The sequence below is a fragment of the Salvelinus fontinalis genome, chromosome 2 (genome assembly GCF_029448725.1).
Source record: "Salvelinus fontinalis isolate EN_2023a chromosome 2, ASM2944872v1, whole genome shotgun sequence".
In the NCBI taxonomy this organism is placed as follows: Eukaryota; Metazoa; Chordata; class Actinopteri; order Salmoniformes; family Salmonidae; genus Salvelinus; species Salvelinus fontinalis.
Window position 1 is genome coordinate 11,183,942 of NC_074666.1, and position 22,147 is coordinate 11,206,088.

The window sequence follows — 22,147 nt, forward strand, 5'->3', positions numbered from 1 at the left end:
GCAGAGAGCAGAGAAAAGAACAGAGAGCAGAGAACAGAGAACATAGAGCAGAAAACAGAGAACAGAGAACAGAGAACAGAGAGCAGAGAACAGAGAACAGAGAACAGAGAACAGAGAGCAGAGAACAGAGAACAGAGAACGGAGAAGAGAACAGAGAACAGAGAACAGAGAGCAGAGAACAGAGAACAGAGAACGGAGAAGAGAACAGAGAACAGAGAACAGAGAGCAGAGAACAGAGAACAGAGAGCAGAGAACAGGGAACAGAGAACAGAGAGCAGAGCAGAGAACGGAGAAGAGAACAGAGAGCAGAGAACGGAGAAGAGAACAGAGAACAGAGAATAGGGAACAGAGAACAGAGAACAGAGAGCAGAGAACAGAGAACAAGGAACAGAGAGCAGAGTGCAGAGAGTAGAGAACAGAGAGCAGAGAACAGAGAGCAGAGAACAGAGAACAGGGAACAGAGAGCAGAGCAGATAAAATAACAGAACAGAGAACAAAAAGCAGAGAACAGAGAACAGAGAGCAGAGAACAGAGAGCAGAGAACAGAGAGCAGAGAACAGAGAACAGAGAGCAGAGAACAGAGAACAGAGAACAGAGAGCAGAGAACAGAGAACAGAGAGCAGAGAACAGAGAGCAGAGCAGATAAAATAACAGAACAGAGAACAAAAAGCAGAGAACAGAGAGCAGAGAGAAGAGCAGATAAAATAACAGAACTGAGAGCAGAGAGCATTGCCACTCACCTAGAGTCCCACAGGGTTTGTTCTTGTAAGTGCAGATGTCGTACCTGAGGGAGAAAAACAAGAGAGAAAACAACATGAGACATGATTCTTCTGTCAGGCTCTCTCTAGTTCTATTCTACTCTATTCTACTCTACTCTATCCTGGTCTATTCTACTCTACTCGATCCTAGTCTATTCTACTCTACTCTATCCTAGTCTACTTTACTCTACTCTACTCTATCCTAGTCTATTTTACTCTACTCTATCCTAGTCTGTTCTACTCTACTCTATCCTAGTCTATTCTACTCTACTCTATCCTAGTCTATTCTACTCTACTCTATCCTAGTCTATTTTACTCTACTCTACTCTATCCTAGTCTATTTTACTCTACTCTATCCTAGTCTATTCTACTCTACTCTATCCTAGTCTGTTCTACTCTACTCTATCCTAGTCTATTCTACTCTACTCTACTCTATCGTAGTCTATCTTACTCTACTCTACTCTATCCTAGTCTATTCTACTCTACTCTATCCTAGTATATTCTACTCTATTCTACTCTACTCTATCCTAGTCTGTTCTACTCTACTCTATCCTAGTCTATTCTACTCTACTCTATCCTAGTCTATCTTACTCTACTCTACTCTATCCTAGTCTATTGTACTCTACTCTATCCTAGTCTATCTTACTCTACTCTACTCTATCCTAGTCTGTTCTACTCTACTCTATCCTAGTCTATTTTACTCTACTCTACTCTATCCTAGTCTATTCTACTCTACTCAATCCTAGTCTATTCTACTCTACTCTATCCTAGTCTATTCTACTCTACTCTATCCTAGTCTATTTTACTCTACTCTACTCTATCCTAGTCTATTCTACTCTACTCTATCCTAGTCTATTCTACTCTACTCTATCCTAGTCTATTCTACTCTACTCTATCCTAGTCTATTTTACTCTACTCTACTCTATCCTAGTCTATTCTACTCTACTCTATCCTAGTCTATTCTACTCTACTCTATCCTAGTCTGTTCTACTCTACTCTATCCTAGTCTATTCTACTCTACTCTATCCTAGTCTATCTTACTCTACTCTATCCTAGTCTATTTTACTCTACTATATCCTAGTCTAGTCTATTCTACTCTACTCTATCCTAGTCTATTTTACTCTACTCTATTCTAATCTATTCTACTCTCCTCTATCCTAGTCTATTATATTCTACTCTACTCTATCCTAGTATATTTTACTCTACTCTACTCTATCCTAGTCTATTTTACTCTACTCTACTCTATCCTAGTCTATTTTACTCTACTCTATCCTAGTCTGTTATATTCTACTCTACTCTATCCTAGTCTATTATATTCTACTCTACTCTATCCTAGTCTATTTTACTCTACTATATTCTACTATACTCTATCCCAGTCTATTATTTTCTACTGTATTCTACTCTACTCTATCCTAGTCTATTTTATTCTACTCTACTCTAAGCACCTCTGATGTTGAAATGGGGCATCTCGGGCATCCACCTGCAGTATATGACCGTAGTTTTTATACTGCAACAGATTAGTCAAATCATGAAGGTTTGTCCTTCTATAAATGTATTTAAATGTCAACCAGCTAACACACAGGCAGGCAGACAGGCAGACAGGCAGACAGGCAGGCAGGCAGGCAGACAGGCAGACAGGCAGGCAGGCAGGCAGGCAGACAGGCAGGCAGGCAGGCAGGCAGGCAGAGAGCAACACAGTCTTTGAAGTCTATTAAGATCCTGCTGTGTCCCTGTTGTAGCCCTCTCCCTCCCTCTGTCTGTCTGTCTGTCTGTCTGTCTGTCTGTCTATCTGTCCCTCCGTCCTCCCATTGATCTGTCTCTCTTTCTCTGTCTATCTGATACAATACTAATCCAATCCAACGCAGGACAAACCCCTGAACATTAAACAACACATCATACATTTACCATGAGTCATCCAGTCATTCCTAAACTTTTCATCTACTAAAATCCCAATGACACTGCAAATAAAATGTTGTTTTGCCCCCATCGGTCCGTCTCCCCCCAACACCCCCCTACCCTGGTAGACCGGTTCCAAACCCCCTCGGTCCGTCTCCCTCCACCCCTCTACCCTGGTAGACCGGTTCCAAACCCCCTCGGTCCGTCTCCCTCCACCCCCCTACCCTGGTAGACCGGTTCCAAACCCCCTCGGTCCGTCTCCCTCCACCCCCCTACCCTGGTAGACCGGTTCCAAACCCCCTCGGTCCGTCTCCCTCCACCCCCCTACCCTGGTAGACCGGTTCCAAACCCCCTCGGTCCGTCTCCCTCCACCCCTCTACCCTGGTAGACCGGTTCCAAACCCATGAGGTCCGTCTCCCCTCCACCCCCCTACCCTGGTAGACCGGTTCCAAACCCATGAGGTCCGTCTCCCCTCCACCCCTCTACCCTGGTAGACCGGTTCCAAACCCCCTCGGTCCGTCTCCCTCCACCCCTCTACCCTGGTAGACCGGTTCCAAACCCCCTCGGTCCGTCTCCCTCCACCCCCCTACCCTGGTAGACCGGTTCCAAACCCCCTCGATCCGTCTCCCTCCACCCCCCTACCCTGGTAGACCGGTTCCAAACCCCCTCGGTCCGTCTCCCTCCACCCCCCTACCCTGGTAGACCGGTTCCAAACCCCCTCGGTCCGTCTCCCTCCACCCCTCTACCCTGGTAGACCGGTTCCAAACCCATGAGGTCCGTCTCCCCTCCACCCCCCTACCCTGGTAGACCGGTTCCAAACCCATGAGGTCCGTCTCCCCTCCACCCCCCTACCCTGGTAGACCGGTTCCAAACCCCCTCAGTCCGTCTCCCCTCCACCCCCCTACCCTGGTAGACCGGTTCCAAACCCCCTCGGTCCGTCTCCCTCCACCCCCCTACCCTGGTAGACCGGTTCCAAACCCCCTCAGTCCGTCTCCCTCCACCCCCCTACCCTGGTAGACCGGTTCCAAACCCATGAGGTCCGTCTCCCTCCACCCCCCTACCCTGGTAGACCGGTTCCAAACCCCCTCGGTCCGTCTCCCCTCCACCCCCCTACCCTGGTAGACCGGTTCCAAACCCCCTCAGTCCGTCTCCCTCCACCAACCTACCCTGGTAGACCGGTTCCAAACCCCCTCGGTCCGTCTCCCTCCACCCCTCTACCCTGGTAGACCGGTTCCAAACCCATGAGGTCCGTCTCCCCTCCACCCCCCTACCCTGGTAGACCGGTTCCAAACCCCCTCAGTCCGTCTCCCTCCACCCCTCTACCCTGGTAGACCGGTTCCAAACCCCCTCGGTCCGTCTCCCTCCACCCCCCTACCCTGGTAGACCGGTTCCAAACCCCCTCGGTCCGTCTCCCTCCACCCCCCTACCCTGGGAGACCGGTTCCAAACCCCCTCGGTCCGTCTCCCTCCACCCCTCTACCCTGGTAGACCGGTTCCAAACCCCCTCGGTCCGTCTCCCTCCACCCCCCTACCCTGGTAGACCGGTTCCAAAACCCCTCGGTCCGTCTCCCTCCACCCCCCTACCCTGGTAGACCGGTTCCAAACCCCCTCGGTCCGTCTCCCCTCCACCCCCCTACCCTGGTAGACCGGGTACAAACCCCCTCGGTCCGTCTCCCCTCCACCCCCCTACCCTGGTAGACCGGTTCCAAACCCATGAGGTCCGTCTCCCTCCACCCCCCTACCCTGGTAGACCGGTTCCAAACCCATGAGGTCCGTCTCCCTCCACCCCCCTACCCTGGTAGACCGGTTCCAAACCCCCTCGGTCCGTCTCCCCTCCACCCCCCTACCCTGGTAGACCGGTTCCAAACCCCCTCAGTCCGTCTCCCTCCACCAACCTACCCTGGTAGACCGGTTCCAAACCCCCTCGGTCCGTCTCCCTCCACCCCTCTACCCTGGTAGACCGGTTCCAAACCCATGAGGTCCGTCTCCCCTCCACCCCCCTACCCTGGTAGACCGGTTCCAAACCCCCTCAGTCCGTCTCCCTCCACCCCTCTACCCTGGTAGACCGGTTCCAAACCCCCTCGGTCCGTCTCCCTCCACCCCCCTACCCTGGTAGACCGGTTCCAAACCCCCTCGGTCCGTCTCCCTCCACCCCCCTACCCTGGTAGACCGGTTCCAAACCCCCTCGGTCCGTCTCCCTCCACCCCTCTACCCTGGTAGACCGGTTCCAAACCCCCTCGGTCCGTCTCCCTCCACCCCCCTACCCTGGTAGACCGGTTCCAAAACCCCTCGGTCCGTCTCCCTCCACCCCCCTACCCTGGTAGACCGGTTCCAAACCCCCTCGGTCCGTCTCCCCTCCACCCCCCTACCCTGGTAGACCGGGTACAAACCCCCTCGGTCCGTCTCCCCTCCACCCCCCTACCCTGGTAGACCGGTTCCAAACCCATGAGGTCCGTCTCCCTCCACCCCCCTACCCTGGTAGACCGGTTCCAAACCCCCTCGGTCCGTCTCCCCTCCACCCCCCTACCCTGGTAGACCGGTTCCAAACCCATGAGGTCCGTCTCCCTCCACCCCCCTACCCTGGTAGACCGGTTCCAAACCCATGAGGTCCGTCTCCCCTCCACACCCCTACCCTGGTAGACCGGTTCCAAACCCCCTCGGTCCGTCTCCCTCCACCCCCCTACCCTGGTAGACAGGTTCCAAACCCATGAGGTCCGTCTCCCCTCCACCCCCCTACCCTGGTAGACCGGTTCCAAACCCCCTCGGTCCGTCTCCCTCCACCCCCCTACCCTGGTAGACCGGTTCCAAACCCATGAGGTCCGTCTCCCCTCCACCCCCCTACCCTGGTAGACCGGTTCCAAACCCCCTCGGTCCGTCTCCCTCCACCCCCCTACCCTGGTAGACCGGTTCCAAACCCATGAGGTACGGTCTCCCTCCACCCCCCTACCCTGGTAGACCGGTTCCAAACCCCCTCGGTCCGTCTCCCCTCCACCCCCCTACCCTGGTAGACCGGTTCCAAACCCATGAGGTCCGTCTCCCTCCACCCCCCTACCCTGGTAGACCGGTTCCAAACCCCCTCGGTCCGTCTCCCCTCCACCCCCCTACCCTGGTAGACCGGTTCCAAACCCCCTCGGTCCGTCTCCCCTCCACCCCCCTACCCTGGTAGACCGGTTCCAAACCCATGAGGTCCGTCTCCCTCCACCCCCCTACCCTGGTAGACCGGTTCCAAACCCCCTCGGTCCGTCTCCCCTCCACCCCCCTACCCTGGTAGACCGGTTCCAAACCCATGAGGTCCGTCTCCCTCCACCCCCCTACCCTGGTAGACCGGTTCCAAACCCATGAGGTCCGTCTCCCCTCCACACCCCTACCCTGGTAGACCGGTTCCAAACCCCCTCGGTCCGTCTCCCTCCACCCCCCTACCCTGGTAGACCGGTTCCAAACCCATGAGGTCCGTCTCCCCTCCACCCCCCTACCCTGGTAGACCGGTTCCAAACCCCCTCGGTCCGTCTCCCTCCACCCCCCTACCCTGGTAGACCGGTTCCAAACCCATGAGGTCCGTCTCCCCTCCACCCCCCTACCCTGGTAGACCGGTTCCAAACCCCCTCGGTCCGTCTCCCTCCACCCCCCTACCCTGGTAGACCGGTTCCAAACCCATGAGGTACGGTCTCCCTCCACCCCCCTACCCTGGTAGACCGGTTCCAAACCCATGAGGTCCGTCTCCCTCCACCCCCCTACCCTGGTAGACCGGTTCTAAACCCCCTCGGTCCGTCTCCCCTCCACCCCCCTACCCTGGTAGACCGGTTCCAAACCCATGAGGTCCGTCTCCCTCCACCCCCCTACCCTGGTAGACCGGTTCCAAACCCATGAGGTCCGTCTCCCCTCCACACCCCTACCCTGGTAGACCGGTTCCAAACCCCCTCGGTCCGTCTCCCTCCACCCCCCTACCCTGGTAGACCTGTTCCAAACCCATGAGGTCCGTCTCCCCTCCACCCCCCTACCCTGGTAGACCGGTTCCAAACCCCCTCGGTCCGTTTCCCTCCACCCCCCTACCCTGGTAGACCGGTTCCAAACCCATGAGGTCCGTCTCCCCTCCACCCCCCTACCCTGGTAGACCGGTTCCAAACCCCCTCGGTCCGTCTCCCTCCACCCCCCTACCCTGGTAGACCGGTTCCAAACCCATGAGGTACGGTCTCCCTCCACCCCCCTACCCTGGTAGACCGGTTCCAAACCCATGAGGTCTGTCTCCCTCCACCCCCCTACCCTGGTAGAACGGTTCCAAACCCCCTCGGTCCGTCTCCCCTCCACCCCCCTACCCTGGTAGACCGGTTCCAAACCCCCTCAGTCCGTCTCCCCTCCACCCCCCTACCCTGGTAGACCGGTTCCAAACCCATGAGGTCCGTCTCCCCTCCACCCCCCTACCCTGGTAGACCGGTTCCAAACCCCCTCGGTCTGTCTCCCTCCACCCCCCTACCCTGGTAGACCGGTTCCAGACCCATGAGGTCCGTCTCCCCTCCACCCCCCTACCCTGGTAGACCGGTTCCAAACCCATGAGGTCCGTCTCCCTCCACCCCCCTACCCTGGTAGACCGGTTCCAAACCCATGAGGTCCGTCTCCCTCCACCCCCCTACCCTGGTAGACCGGTTCCAAACCCCCTCGGACCATCTCCCTCCACCCCCCTACCCTGGTAGACCGGTTCCAAACCCCCTCGGTCCGTCTCCCCTCCACCCCCCGACCCTGGTAGACCGGTTCCAAACCCCCTCGGTCCGTCTCCCCTCCACCCCCCTACCCTGGTAGACCGGTTCCAAACCCATGAGGTCCGTCTCCCCTCCACCCCCCTACCCTGGTAGACCGGTTCCAAACCCCCTCGGTCCGTCTCCCTCCACCCCCTACCCTGGTAGACCGGTTCCAAACCCATGAGGTCCGTCTCCCTCCACCCCCCTACCCTGGTAGACCGGTTCCAAACCCCCTCGGTCCGTCTCCCTCCACCCCCCTACCCTGGTAGACCGGTTCCAAACCCCCTCGGTCCGTCTCCCCTCCACCCCCCTACCCTGGTAGACCGGTTCCAAACCCATGAGGTCCGTCTCCCTCCACCCCCCTACCCTGGTAGACCGGTTCCAAACCCATGAGGTCCGTCTCCCCTCCACCCCCCTACCCTGGTAGACCGGTTCCAAACCCCCTCGGTCCGTCTCCCTCCACCCCCCTACCCTGGTAGACCGGTTCCAAACCCATGAGGTACGGTCTCCCTCCACCCCCCTACCCTGGTAGACCGGTTCCAAACCCATGAGGTCCGTCTCCCTCCACCCCCCTACCCTGGTAGACCGGTTCCAAACCCCCTCGGTCCGTCTCCCCTCCACCCCCCTACCCTGGTAGACCGGTTCCAAACCCCCTCAGTCCGTCTCCCCTCCACCCCCCTACCCTGGTAGACCGGTTCCAAACCCATGAGGTCCGTCTCCCCTCCACCCCCCTACCCTGGTAGACCGGTTCCAAACCCCCTCGGTCCGTCTCCCTCCACCCCCCTACCCTGGTAGACCGGTTCCAAACCCATGAGGTCCGTCTCCCCTCCACCCCCCTACCCTGGTAGACCGGTTCCAAACCCATGAGGTCCGTCTCCCTCCACCCCCCTACCCTGGTAGACCGGTTCCAAACCCCCTCGGTCCGTCTCCCTCCACCCCCCTACCCTGGTAGACCGGTTCCAAACCCCCTCGGACCATCTCCCTCCACCCCCCTACCCTGGTAGACCGGTTCCAAACCCCCTCGGTCCGTCTCCCCTCCACCCCCCTACCCTGGTAGACCGGTTCCAAACCCCCTCGGTCCGTCTCCCTCCACCCCCCTACCCTGGTAGACCGGTTCCAAACCCATGAGGTCTGTCTCCCTCCACCCCCCTACCCTGGTAGACCGGTTCCAAACCCCCTCGGTCCGTCTCCCCTCCACCCCCCTACCCTGGTAGACCGGTTCCAAACCCCCTCGGTCCGTCTCCCTCCACCCCCCTACCCTGGTAGACCGGTTCCAAACCCCCTCGGTCCGTCTCCCTCCACCCCCCTACCCTGGTAGACCGGTTCCAAACCCATGAGGTCCGTCTCCCTCCACCCCCCTACCCTGGTAGACCGGTTCCAAACCCCCTCAGTCCGTCTCCCCTCCACCCCCCTACCCTGGTAGACCGGTTCCAAACCCCCTCAGTCCGTCTCCCTCCACCCCCCTACCCTGGTAGACCGGTTCCAAACCCCCTCGGTCCGTCTCCCTCCACCCCCCTACCCTGGTAGACCGGTTCCAAATCCCCTCGGTCCGTCTCCCCTCCACCCCCCTACCCTGGTAGACCGGTTCCAAACCCCCTCGGTCCGTCTCCCCTCCACCCCCCTACCCTGGTAGACCGGTTCCAAACCCCCTCGGTCCGTCTCCCCTCCACCCCCCTACCCTGGTAGACCGGTTCCAAAACCCCTCGGTCCGTCTCCCCTCCACCCCCCTACCCTGGTAGACCGGTTCCAAACCCCCTCGGTCCGTCTCCCCTCCACCCCCCTACCCTGGTAGACCGGTTCCAAACCCATGAGGTACGGTCTCCAGAACAAACAGACTCCACCTCATTTACAAAATCTATTTATTTAGATTTATGTCCTTTAATTTCCCCCTGGGTTTCTCAAACACCACGGGCCACGTTCCAAACTAGACACACCGTGGCCATCAAGCCCAGAACCTAATAAAGCAACGACAGCGAGGGAAGGCGAGATCACTATGTATAGCACAGTGCTTAAAGGGATGAGCTGGACCTGTACCATCCATACCCTCCTCAAGGATAATGACTGCAACGACTCTGTCTGGGGAGAAGGTCTCCTCTCCTCTTGATGGGCCCACAATAGCAGAACAAGAGAACCATAAGAACATAGGAGAGAGAGAGAGAGAGAGGGATGAGAGAGAGAGAGAGAGAGAGAGAGAGAGAGAGAGAGAGAGAGAGAGAGAGAGAGAGAGAGAGAGAGAGAGAGAGAGAGAGAGAGAGAGAGAGAGAGAGAGAGAGAGAGAGAGAGAGAGAGAGATAGATGTATTATTTTATTACAATGTATATTGTATACATTATTGCTTTGGTAATAGTTGGTTTTTCATGTAAATGAAGCAGCTTGAATTTGAGAGAGAGAGAGAGAGAGAGAGAGAGAGAGAGAGAGAGAGAGAGAGAGAGAGAGAGAGAGAGAGAGAGAGAGAGAGGGAGATAGAGAGACAGAAATAGACATACAGGCAGGGTAGTGAAGGATAGGTCACTATCATTCCTAGAAGGATGAGCTATCAGAACAGACCGTCCACCTCAAGGATAATGTCTCTTCCTTATGTTTCTGACTGACCACAACCAGACCGCAACCACAGGATACCAACACCATGACAACCTCTGCCATGAACACTTCTACTATGACATCATGCTTGCTGTGTGCTTGCTGTAACCACAGTCTGCGCTCGGCAAGGTGAACCAACCTCACATTGCACGCTTAGAAGTTTAATTTAATTTAAATTTAACCTTTATTTTAACAGGCAACTCAATGAAGAACAAATTATTATTTACAATAGCGGCCTGGCAGAAGTTGAGTTTGGAAGTACAGTACGCAATTCATATACTGTTATCAGCCATACAGATGTAGGATCTTAATTTGATCACACTTGTGTTGCTGAAAATGTTCTTGCTTGTAGTGTATTCAAGGTTTAAAAAGGCTTCTAAAGTTTGTAATTTCTACTTTAAAATCTCAGACTTGATTTTTCCTAACAAAAAATGTATCAACCCCTACAAAAATGTTTTAATTAATTTTAATCCACATAATAATTCACATTTCCTGTTGCTGCAGGATTATTTTCCTGCTGTAGCAAACTGGTTCAAATGAAGATCCTACATCTGTATACACTTCAATACTGACTTAGTAGTGACAGAGCCTCCAATGCAACACACAGATATCTGTTAACAACAGTAAGCACACAGCTGAAATAAGGAGATGGAGATCTATGATAAACTGCATGGCCTAGGGAAACCCTCATCGAAATCACTCATCGTCTTGGCTAGGTATTATCTCTAACCCAGATTACCCAGAGACCCAAGGGGCAAAGAGCTGACCTGTAACATGACCCCTGATGAGGAGGGAAGGAGAGGGGTAGGGGAGAAGGGGGAGGATGGAAGGAGAGGGGTAGAGGAGAAGGGGGAGGAGGGAAAGAGAGGGGTAGGGGAGAAGGGGGAGGAGGGAAGGAGAGGGGTAGGGGAGAAGGGGGAGGAGGGAAGGAAAGCGGTAGGGGAGAAGGGGGAGGAGGGAAGGACAGGTGTAGGGGAGAAGGGGGAGGAGAGAAGGACAGGGGTAGGGGAGAAGGGGGAGGAGGGAAGGAAAAGGGTAGGGGAGAAGGGGGAGGAGGGAAGGAGAGGGGTAGGGGAGAGGATGCTGGTTCAAATCCCTGATCAGACTACGTGAAAAATCTGCCAATGTAACCTTTAACAAGGCACTTAACGCAAATGTCTCCTGTAAGCTCCTTTTGATAAGAGTGTCTGCTAAATGACTAAAATGTAGATAGTAGGTAAGGCTTAACATGCCAAACTTCTCTAATGTTACTGGCCGTAGTTGGGAGCCTTAGAAGTTATGTTGCCATTGTGATGCCAGAAGGCTACTGAAGGGGTTTTATGGAGTGCTGACTGCAGCCGTCTGTTGTGTCCGTATTTATTGAAGAACTGGTCTGTACTGGTAAACTTACATCACCTCAGCCTTCTGCTGCTACAGGGACTGGTCTGTACTGGTAAACTTACATCACCCCAGCCTTCTGCTGCTACAGGGACTGGTCTGTACTGCTAAACTTACATCACCTCAGCCTTCTGCTGCTACAGGGACTGGTCTGTACTGGTAAACTTCCATCACCTCAGCCTTCTGCTGCTACAGGGACTGGTATGTACTGGTAAACTTACATCACCTCAGCCTTCTGCTGCTGCAGGGACTGGTCTGTACTGGTAAACTTACATCAACTCAGCCTTCTGCTGCTACAAGGACTGGTCTGTACTGGTAAACTTACATCACCCCAGCCTTCTGCTGCTACAGGGACTGGTCTGTACTGGTAAACTTACATCACCCCAGCCTTCTGCTGCTACAGGGACTGGTCTGTACTGGTAAACTTACATCACCTCAGCCTTCTGCTGCTACAGGGACTGGTCTGTACTGGTAAACTTACATCACCTCAGCCTTCTGCTGCTACAGGGACTGGTCTGTACTGGTAAACTTACATCACCCCAGCCTTCTGCTGCTACAGGGACTGGTCTGTACTGGTAAACTTACATCACCTCAGCCTTCTGCTGCTACAGGGACTGGTCTGTACTGGTAAACTTACATCACCCCAGCCTTCTGCTGCTACAGGGACTGGTCTGTACTGGTAAACTTACATCACCTCAGCCTTCTGCTGCTACAGGGCTCTCCAGCGTGTGTCTGATGCTAAACCAACACTAACTGCTAGCCGTTCACTAAAGCCTTTTGTTGTATGCCCAGGGCATGCTGCACGCTGCTTACAGAGTTCACTGACGTTCAGTGACTGTGTTTGTATTATAGGCCCTCTACAACATCTCATTATTGTATGCGAAAGCTCAATGTAATTGAAGAATCCATAGACTCTAACCACTTCTGGGAAAATTGGAAAACTCTAAACAAACAACAACACGAAGAGTTATCTATCCAAAATGGAGATGTATGGGTAAACCACTTCGCTAATCTTTTTGGCTCTATATTAATGAATAAACAGCAAAAACATATACATGATCAAATACAAATCTTAGAATAAACTACTAAAGACTACCAGAACCCACTAGATTCTCCAATTACCTTGAATGAGCTACAGGGCAAAATAAAAACCCTCCAACCCAAAAAGGCCTGTGGTGTTGATGGTATCCTCAATGGAATGATCAAATATACAGACAACAAATTCCAATTGGCTATACTAAAACTCTTTAACATCATCCTTAGCTCTGGCATCTTCCCCAGTATTTGGAACCAAGGACTGATCACCCTAATCCACAAAAGTGGAGACAAATTTGACCCCAATAGCTACCATGGGATATGCGTCAACAGCAACCTTGGGAAAATCCTCTGCATTATCATTAACAGCAGACTCGTACATTTCCTCAGTGAAAACAATGTACTGAGCAAATGTCAAATTGGCTTTTTACCAAATTACCGTACAACAGACCATGTATTCACCCTGTACACCCTAATTGACAAACAAACAAACCAAAACAAAGGCAAAGTCTTTGATTTTAAAAAAGCTTTAGACTCAATTTGGCATGAGGGTCTGCTGTACAAATTGATGGAACGCGGTGTTGGGGGAAAAACATACAGCCTTATAAAATCCATGTACACAAACAACAAGTGCGTGGTAAAAATAGGAAAAAAACACACACATTTCTTCCCACAGGGCCGTGGGGTGAGACAGGGATGCAGCTTAAGCCCCACCCTCTTCAACATATATATCTACAAATTGGCACGGGCACTAGAACAGTCTGCAGCACCCGGCCTCACCCTACTACAATCTGAAGTCAAATGTCTACTGTTCGCTGATGATCTGGTGCTTCTGTCCCCAACCAAGGAGGGCATACAGCAGCACCTAGATATTCTGCACAGATTCTGCCAGACCTGGGCCCTGACAGTAAATCTCAGTAAGACCAAAATAATGGTGTTCCAAAAAAGGTCCAGTCGCCAGGACCACAAATACAAATTCCATCTAGACACTGTTGCCCTAGAGCACACAAAAAACTATACATACCTCGGCCTAAACATCAGTGCCACTGGTAACTTCCACAAAGCTGTGAACGATCTGAGAGACAAGGCAAGAAGCGCATTCTATGCCATCAAAAGGAACATAAAATTCAACATACCAATTAGGATCTGGCTAAAAATACTTGAATCAGTTATAGAACCCATTGCCCTTTATGGTTGGGAGGTCTGGGGTCCGCTCACCAAACAATAATTCACAAAATGGGACAAACACCAAATTGAGACTCTGCATGCAGAATTCTGCAAAAATATCCTCTGTGTACAACGTAGAACACCAAATAATGCATGCAGAGCAGAATTAGGCCGATACCCGCCATTTATCAAAATCCAGAAAAGAGCTGTTAAATTCTACATCCACCTAAAAGGAAGCGATTCCCAAACCTTCCATAACAAAGCCATCACTTACCGAGAGATGGACCTGGAGAAGAGTCCCCTAAGCAAGCTGGTCCTGGGGCTCTGTTCACAAACACAAACACACCCCACAGAGCCCCAGGACAGCAACACAATTAGGCCCAACCAAATCATGAGAAAACAAAAAGATAATTACTTGACACATTGGAAAGAATTAACAAAACAACTGAGCAAACTAGAATGTTATTTGGCCCTAAACAGAGAGTACACAGTGGCAGAATACCTGACCACTGTGACTGACCCAAACTTAAGGAAAGCTTTGACTATGTACAGCCTCAGTGAGCATAGCCTTGCTATTGAGAAAGGCCGCCGCAGGCAGACCTGGCTCTCAAGAAAAGACAGGCTATGTGCACACTGCCCACAAAATGAGGTGGAAACTGAGCTGCACTTCCTAACCTCCTGCCCAATGTATGACCATATTTGAGACATATATTTCCCTCAGATTACACAGATCCACAAAGAATTAAAAAACAATCCCGATTTTGATAAACTCCCCTATCTACTGGGTGAAATACCACAGTGTGCCATCACAGCAGCAAGATTTGTAACCTGTTGCCACAAGAAAAGGTCAACCAGTGAAGAACAAACACCATTGTAAATACAACCCATATTTATGCTTATTTATTTTCCCTTTGGTACTTTAACCATTTGTACATCGTTACAACACTGTATATATACATAATATGATATTTGTAATGTCTTTATTCTTTTGGAACTTCTGTGAGTGTAATGTTTACTGTTCATTTTTATTGTTTGTTTCACTTTTGTTCATTTTCTACCTCACTTGCTTTGGCAATGTTAACATATGTTTCCCATGCCAATAAAGGCCCTTGAATTGAATTGAATAGATAGATAGATAGATAGATAGATAGATAGATAGATAGATAGATAGATAGATAGATAGATAGATAGATAGATAGATAGATAGATAGATAGATAGATAGATAGATAGATAGAGATAGATAGATAGATAGATACAGACAGATAGATAGAGACAGACAGACAGACAGACAGACAGACAAACAGACAGACAGACAGACAGACAGACAGACAGACAGACAGACAGACAGACAGACAGACAGACAGACAGACAGACAGACAGACAGACAGACAGACAGACAGACAAACAGACAGACAGACAGACAGACAGGCAGACAGAAAAACAGACAGACAGACTGAGTATAATGGGACATCAAGTTGTGTGTAGGCGATGAGATGAGCTGTGCTGAGCGTCAGGATGCTAACATGCATCTATAAATAGTTAATGATGGACCCAGGAAGCTTTCATTAACCACTGTGTCTGCTAGAAAATTCCCCCATTCCCCGATGGAATCCACCTAAAGAAAGAGCACAGCGATTTTAAGACTGTTTACGTTAGCAACACGCAGCTTTACTGTGTGGCCATTACATTTATGACTAAAGATATCCCTGGAAAAATATCAGGTTCAAAAAGGGTTTTATGAGACGAGTGATTTTGATGAGGGTTGCCCTAGGCCATGCAATTTATCATGGAACTACACTATCTATACTAAAGTATGTGGAAACCCCTTCAAATAAGTGGATTCAGCTTTTTCAGCCACGCTCGATGCTGACAGGTGTATAAAATCGAGCACACAGCCTTGCAATCTCCCTAAACAAACATTGGCAGTAAATGGCTCAGCGACTTTCAACGTGGCACTGTCATAGGATGCCACCTTTCCAACAAGTCAGTTTGTCAAATTTCTGCCCTGCTAGAGCCGCCCCGGTCAACTCTAGGTGCTGTCTCAGCCGCGAAGTGGTAGGGCACACAAGGGCCTCTGGAAGTGACGTCAGCAAAATAACTGTACATCTGAAACTTCATGAAATGGGTTTCCATGGCCGAGCAGCCACACACAAGCTTAAGATCATCATGCGCCATGCCAAGCGTGGGCTGGAGTGGTGTAAAGCTCGCCACCATTGGACTCTGGAGCAGGGGAAAAGTGTTCTCTGAGGTGATGAATCACGCTTCACAAATCTGGAAGTCCGACGGACGTATCTTGGTTTGGCGGATGCCAGGAGAACGTTACATAGTGGCAACTGTAAAGTTTGGTGGAGGAGGAATAATGGTCTGGGGCTGTTTTTCATGGTTCGGGCTAGGCCCCATAGTTCTAGTGAAGGAAAATCTTAACGCTACAGCATACAATGACATTCTACAGGATTCTGTGATTCCAACTTGTGGCAACAATTTGGGGAAGGCCCTTTCCTGTTTTAGCATGACAATGTCCCCCGTACAGAAAGCGAGGTCCATACAGATGGTTTGTCGAAATCGGTTTGGAAGAACTTGACTGGCCTGCACAGAGCCCTGAACTCAAGTCCATCGAACACCTTTGGGATGAATTGTAATGCCGACTGCGAGCTAGGCCTAATCACCCAACATCAGTGCCCGACCTCACTAATGCTCTTGTGGCTGAATGGAACCAAGTCTCCACAGCAATGTTCTAACATCTAGTGGAAAGCCTTCCCAGAAGAGTGGAGGCTGTTATAGCAGGAAAGGGGGGACCAACTCCATATTAATGCCCATGATTTTGGAATGAGATGTCTGACAAGCAGGTGTCCACATACTATTGGTCATGTAGTGTATGTCTATCTCCTTTCCGTCCTTTTCAAGAAGTTCCAAAAGAATAAAGACATTACAGATGCTATATTATGTATATATACAGTGCTGTAACAATGTACAAATGATTAAAGTACCAAAGGGAAAATAAATAAGCATAAATATGGCTTGTATTTACAATGGTGTTTGTTCTTCACTGGTTGACCTTTTCTTGTGGCAACAGGTCATAAATCTTGCTGCTGTGATGGCACACTGTGGCATTTCACTCAGTAGATATGGGAGTTTATCAAAATCGGGTTTGCTTTCAAATTCTTTGTGGATCTGTGTAATCTGTGGGAAATATGTGTCTCAAATATGGTCATACAATGGGCAGGAGGTTAGGAAGTGCAGCTCAGTTTCCACCTCATTTTGTGGGCAGTGTGCACATTGCCTGTCTTTTCTTGAGAGCCAGGTCTGCCTGCGGCGGCCTTTCTCAATAGCAAGGCTATGCTCACTGAGTCTGTACATAGTCAAAGCTTTCCTTAATTTTAGGTCAGTCACAGTGGTCAGGTATTCTGCCACTGTGTACTCTCTGTTTAGGGCCAAATAGCATTCTAGTTTGCTCTGTTGTTTTGTTAATTCTTTCCAATGTATCAAGTAATTATCTTTTTGTTTTCTCATGATTTGCTTGGGTCTAATTGTGTTGCTGTCCTGGGGCTCGGTGGGGTGTGTTTGTGTTTGTGAACAGAGCCCCAGGACCAGCTTGCTTAGGGGACTCTTCTCCAGGTTCATCTCTCTGTAGGTGATGGATTTGTTATGGAAGGTTTGGGAATCGCTTCCTTTTAGGTGGTTGTAGAATTTGACGTCTCTTTTCTGGATTTTGATCATTAGCGGGTATCAGCCTAATTCTGCTCTGCATGCATTATTTGGTGTTCTACGTTGTACACAGAGGATATTTTTGCAGAATTCTGCATGCAGTCTCAATTTGGTGTTTGTCCCATTTTGTGAATTCTTGTTTGGTAAGCGGACCCCAGACCCCACAACCATAAAGGGCAATGGGTTCTATAACTGATTCAAGTATTTTTACCTATCTCTCTCAATCTCCTTCCTTCCTTCCTTCCTTCCTTCCTTCCTTCCTTCCTCCCTCCCTCCCTCCCTCCCTCCCTTCCTCCCTCCCTCCCTCCCTCCCTCCCTCCCTCCCCCCCCTCTCTCTCTCTCTCTCTCTCTCTCTCTCTCTCTCTCTCTCTCTCTCTCTCTCTCTCTCTCTCTCTCTCTCGTACAATAATGAGATGTTGTAGAGGGCCTATAATACAAACACAGTCACTGAACGTCAGTGAACTCTGTAAGCAGCGTGCAGCATGCCCTGGGCATACAACAAAAGGCTTTAGTGAACGGCTAGCAGTTAGTGTTGGTTTAGCATCAGACACACGCTGGCGAGCCCTGTAGCAGCAGAAGGCTGAGGTGATGTAAGTTTACCAGTACAGACCAGTCCCTGTAGCAGCAGAAGGCTGGGGTGATGTAAGTTTACCAGTACAGACCAGTCCCTGTAGCAGCAGAAGGCTGAGGTGATGTAAGTTTACCAGTACAGACCAGTCCCTGTAGCAGCAGAAGGCTGAGGTGATGTAAGTTTACCAGTACAGACCAGTCCCTGTAGCAGCAGAAGGCTGAGGTGATGTAAGTTTACCAGTACAGACCAGTCCCTGTAGCAGCAGAAGGCTGAGGTGATGTAAGTTTACCAGTACAGACCAGTCCCTGTAGCAGCAGAAGGCTGAGGTGATGTAAGTTTACCAGTACAGACCAGTCCCTGTAGCAGCAGAAGGCTGAGGTGATGGAAGTTTACCAGTACAGACCAGTCCCTGTAGCAGCAGAAGGCTGAGGTGATGTAAGTTTACCAGTACAGACCAGTCCCTGTAGCAGCAGAAGGCTGAGGTGATGTAAGTTTACCAGTACAGACCAGTCCCTGTAGCAGCAGAAGGCTGGGGTGATGTAAGTTTACCAGTACAGACCAGTCCCTGTAGCAGCAGAAGGCTGAGGTGATGTAAGTTTACCAGTACAGACCAGTCCCTGTAGCAGCAGAAGGCTGGGGTGATGTAAGTTTACCAGTATAGACCAGTCCCTGTAGCAGCAGAAGGCTGAGGTGATGTAAGTTTACCAGTACAGACCAGTCCCTGTAGCAGCAGAAGGCTGAGGTGATGTAAGTTTAGCAGTACAGACCAGTCCCTGTAGCAGCAGAAGGCTGAGGTGATGTAAGTTTACCAGTACAGACCAGTCCCTGTAGCAGCAGAAGGCTGAGGTGATGTAAGTTTACCAGTACAGACCAGTCCCTGTAGCAGCAGAAGGCTGAGGTGATGTAAGTTTACCAGTACAGACCAGTTCTTCAATAAATACGGACAAAACAGACGGCTGCAGTCAGCACTCCATAAAACCCCTTCAGTAGCCTTCTGGCATCACAATGGCAACATAACTTCTAAGGCTCCCAACTACGGTCAGTAACATTAGAGAAGTTTGGCATGTTAAGCCTTACCTACTATCTACATTTTAGTCATTTAGCAGACACTCTTATCCAAAGCAGCTCACTGGTCACCATAGCAACTCCCACACGTAGCACGCGCTCCAGCAGGTATATTTCACTAGTCATCCCCAAAGCCAACACCTCTTTGGCCGCCTTTCCTTCCAGTTCTCTGCTGCCAATGACTGGAACGAAATATAAAAATCACTGAAGTTGGAGACTTATATCTCCCTCACTAACTTTAAGCATCAGCTGTCAGAGCAGCTTACCGATCGCTTCAGCTGTACACAGCCCATCTGTAAATAGCCCATCCAACCAACTACCTACCTCATCCCATATTTGTTTTTGTTTTCTGCTCTTTTGCACACCAGTATTTCTACTTCATCCACATCTGCACATATATCACTCCAGTGTAAATTGCTAAATTGTAATTACTTCGCCACTATGGCCTATTTATTGCCTTACCTCCTTAATTCATTTGCACACACTGCATACATATTTTTCTATTGTGTTATTGACCGTACGTTTGTTTATCCCATGTGTAACTTAGTGTTGTTTTTGTCGCACTGCTTTGCTTTATCTTATAAAAAAAAATAAAAAAAAAGCAGCTTACAGGAGAAATGTGCATTAAGTGCCTTGCTAAAGGGCACATTGGCAGATTTTTCATGTATTCTGATCGGGGATTTGAACCAGCAACCTTTTGGCAACTGTCCCAAAGCTCTTAAGCACTAGGTTACCTGCCACCCCTATCTTTATGGTCACTCCTATGGATGGCTCACAAAGTGGTAACTTTACAACAACAGGACTCTGAAAAGGAGCTGGAGAACTTTACTTGACAGACAAACATTGTCATGACTTCCGCCGAAGTTGGTCCCTCTCCTTGTTCGGGCGGCGTTTGGCGCTCAACGTCACCGGTTTTCTAGCCGCCACCGATCCACGTTTCATTTTCCATTTGTTTTGGCTTCATTGTACACACCTGGTTTCCATTCCCATAATTATATGTTTCTTATTTAACCCTCTGTTTCCCCCATGGTTTTGTGCGTGTTTGTTCGTTGTAAGTTGGTCTCATTTTGTGAGCTTGATTATTTTCCTTCTTGGAATAGTTATTGTTATGAGTAAAGTTACGTTTATTACTCATCTCCTGCGCCTGACCCCGCCTTACTTGCTACACCTAGACGCCTTACAAACAGCTAAAGTAAACTAGCACTAGTCTAACATTAGTAGAAAACCTGGTTTGTACACAACCAGGCAGGGAGAGACAAAAGCAGGGCTTTAACCCATGCCATTTAACCCACAAAACGGCAACCCCCCTGCAGTCAAAACAAGTAAGGAATACACACGTTAGTTGCTAGGTTATGTTGTCAAAACAGCTCAGGCAACAATTTAGCCAATAGCAGGTAATGAAATAGATTTTGCTGCAACAAGGTTACCATGCATTAATTGTAGTATGACTGGTATAACTGAGAGGATAGTTTCCCGTTGTCAGTAGCTGTAAGAGGTACAGTACAGTAGGTACTACATACAGACTGAAGCCAGTAATAGATATGAGTAATGACTTGGCTGTGTGTTTCAAAGTTACTGTAGTGTTCTGGCTGTGTAATGCCAACGCAGCACAGAGACGGAAGAACAGAGTCGGAAGGACAGAGACGGAAGAACAGAGACGGAAGCCCGGAGACGGAATGACAGAGACGGAAAAACAGAGACGGAAGGACAGAGACGGAAGGACAGAGACGGAAGGACAGAGACGGAAGAACAGAGACGGAAGGACAGAGACGGAAGCAGAGTCGGAAGGACAGAGACGGAAGGACAGAGTCGGAAGGACAGAGACGGAAGGACAGAGTCGGAAGGACAGAGACGGAAGGACAGAGTCGGAAGAACAGAGTCGTAAGGACAGAGACGGAAGGACAGAGACGGAAGGACAGAGACGGAAGGACAGAGTCGGAAGGACAGAGTCGGAAGGACAGAGTCGGAAGGACAGAGACGGAAGGACAGAGTCGTAAGGACAGAGACGGAAGGACAGAGACGGAAGGACAGAGACGGAAGGACAGAGACGGAAGGACAGAGTCGGAAGGACAGAGTCGGAAGGACAGAGACGGAAGGACAGAGTCGGAAGGACAGAGACGGAAGGACAGAGTCGGAAGGACAGAGACGGAAGGACAGAAAAGGAGGGACAGAGTCAGAAGGACAGAGACGGAAGGACAGAGAAGGAGGGACAGAGACGGAAGGACAGAGTCGGAAGGTGGAAGGACAGAGACTGAAGGACATAGACTGAAGGACAGAGTCGGAAGGACAGAGTCGTAAGGACAGAGACGGAAGGACAGAGTCGGAAGGACAGAGACGGAAGGACAGAGTCGTAAGGACATAGTCGGAAGGACAGAGACGGAAGGACATAGTCGGAAGGACAGAGACGGAAGGACAGAGACGGAAGGACAGAGACGGAAGGACATAGTCGGAAGGACAGAGTCGGAAGGTCAGAGACGGAAGGACAGAGTCGGAAGGACAGAGACGGAAGGACAGAGTCGGAAACACAGAGACGGAAGGACATAGTCGGAAGGACAGAGACGGAAGGACAGAGTCGGAAGGACAGAGACGGAAGGACAGAGACGGAAGGACAGAGTCGTAAGGACAGAGACGGAAGGACAGAGTCGGAAGGACAGAGTCGGAAGGACAGAGACGGAAGGACAGAGACGGAAGGACAGAGTCGGAAGGACAGAGACGGAAGGACAGAGTCGGAAGGACAGAGTCGGAAGGTGGAAGGACTTCTAAGGTAGGACTGCTAAAGTATTTAAGTAAACATGCTCTCATTGTCCAATGAGTCATCTAAATAAATGTTTAATAATAATAACAGCATGAGAGTGTGTGTGTGTGTGTGTGTGTGTGTGTGTGTGTGTGTGTGTGTGTGTGTGTGTGTGTGTGTGTGTGTGTGTGTGTGTGTGTGTGTGTGTGTGTGTGTGTGTGTGTGTGTGTGTGAGGTTGGAGAGTAGAACCTTTCCCCCATCCAGGTGTCTCTGTTCTTCCCCCAGAGGGTAACAGGTCAGATAGAAAGAGAAGAGATTCCTACCTTGTGATGAGGACAGCGTTGTCATGGTGAGCCATGCCGTTCTCCAGAATGCTGTTCCCGTCTCCTTGGTGACTGAGGATAGACTTCTGCCACTTACAGAAGCTGTCTAGAGACTTGTCTGCATGATGGTTGATCTCCAGGTTGGGCTGGATAGAACATACAGCACACATTACAACACAGTCTGAATCCACAACCCAGAACA

General features: G+C 50.6%; 1 protein-coding gene across 1 annotated transcript in view; it reads right to left on the reverse strand.

Annotated features, from left to right (window-relative positions):
- The window catches only part of LOC129811817 (A disintegrin and metalloproteinase with thrombospondin motifs 6-like), a 194,233-nt gene that overhangs the window by 151,573 nt on the left and 20,513 nt on the right, over positions 1 to 22,147 (reverse strand). The window contains exons 7-8 of the mRNA XM_055863455.1: positions 21,946 to 22,091; positions 741 to 784 (exon numbers count right to left, since the gene is read on the reverse strand). Coding sequence (XP_055719430.1) covers positions 741 to 784; positions 21,946 to 22,091 — 190 coding nt within the window. The remainder of the gene's footprint in view (positions 1 to 740; positions 785 to 21,945; positions 22,092 to 22,147) is intronic.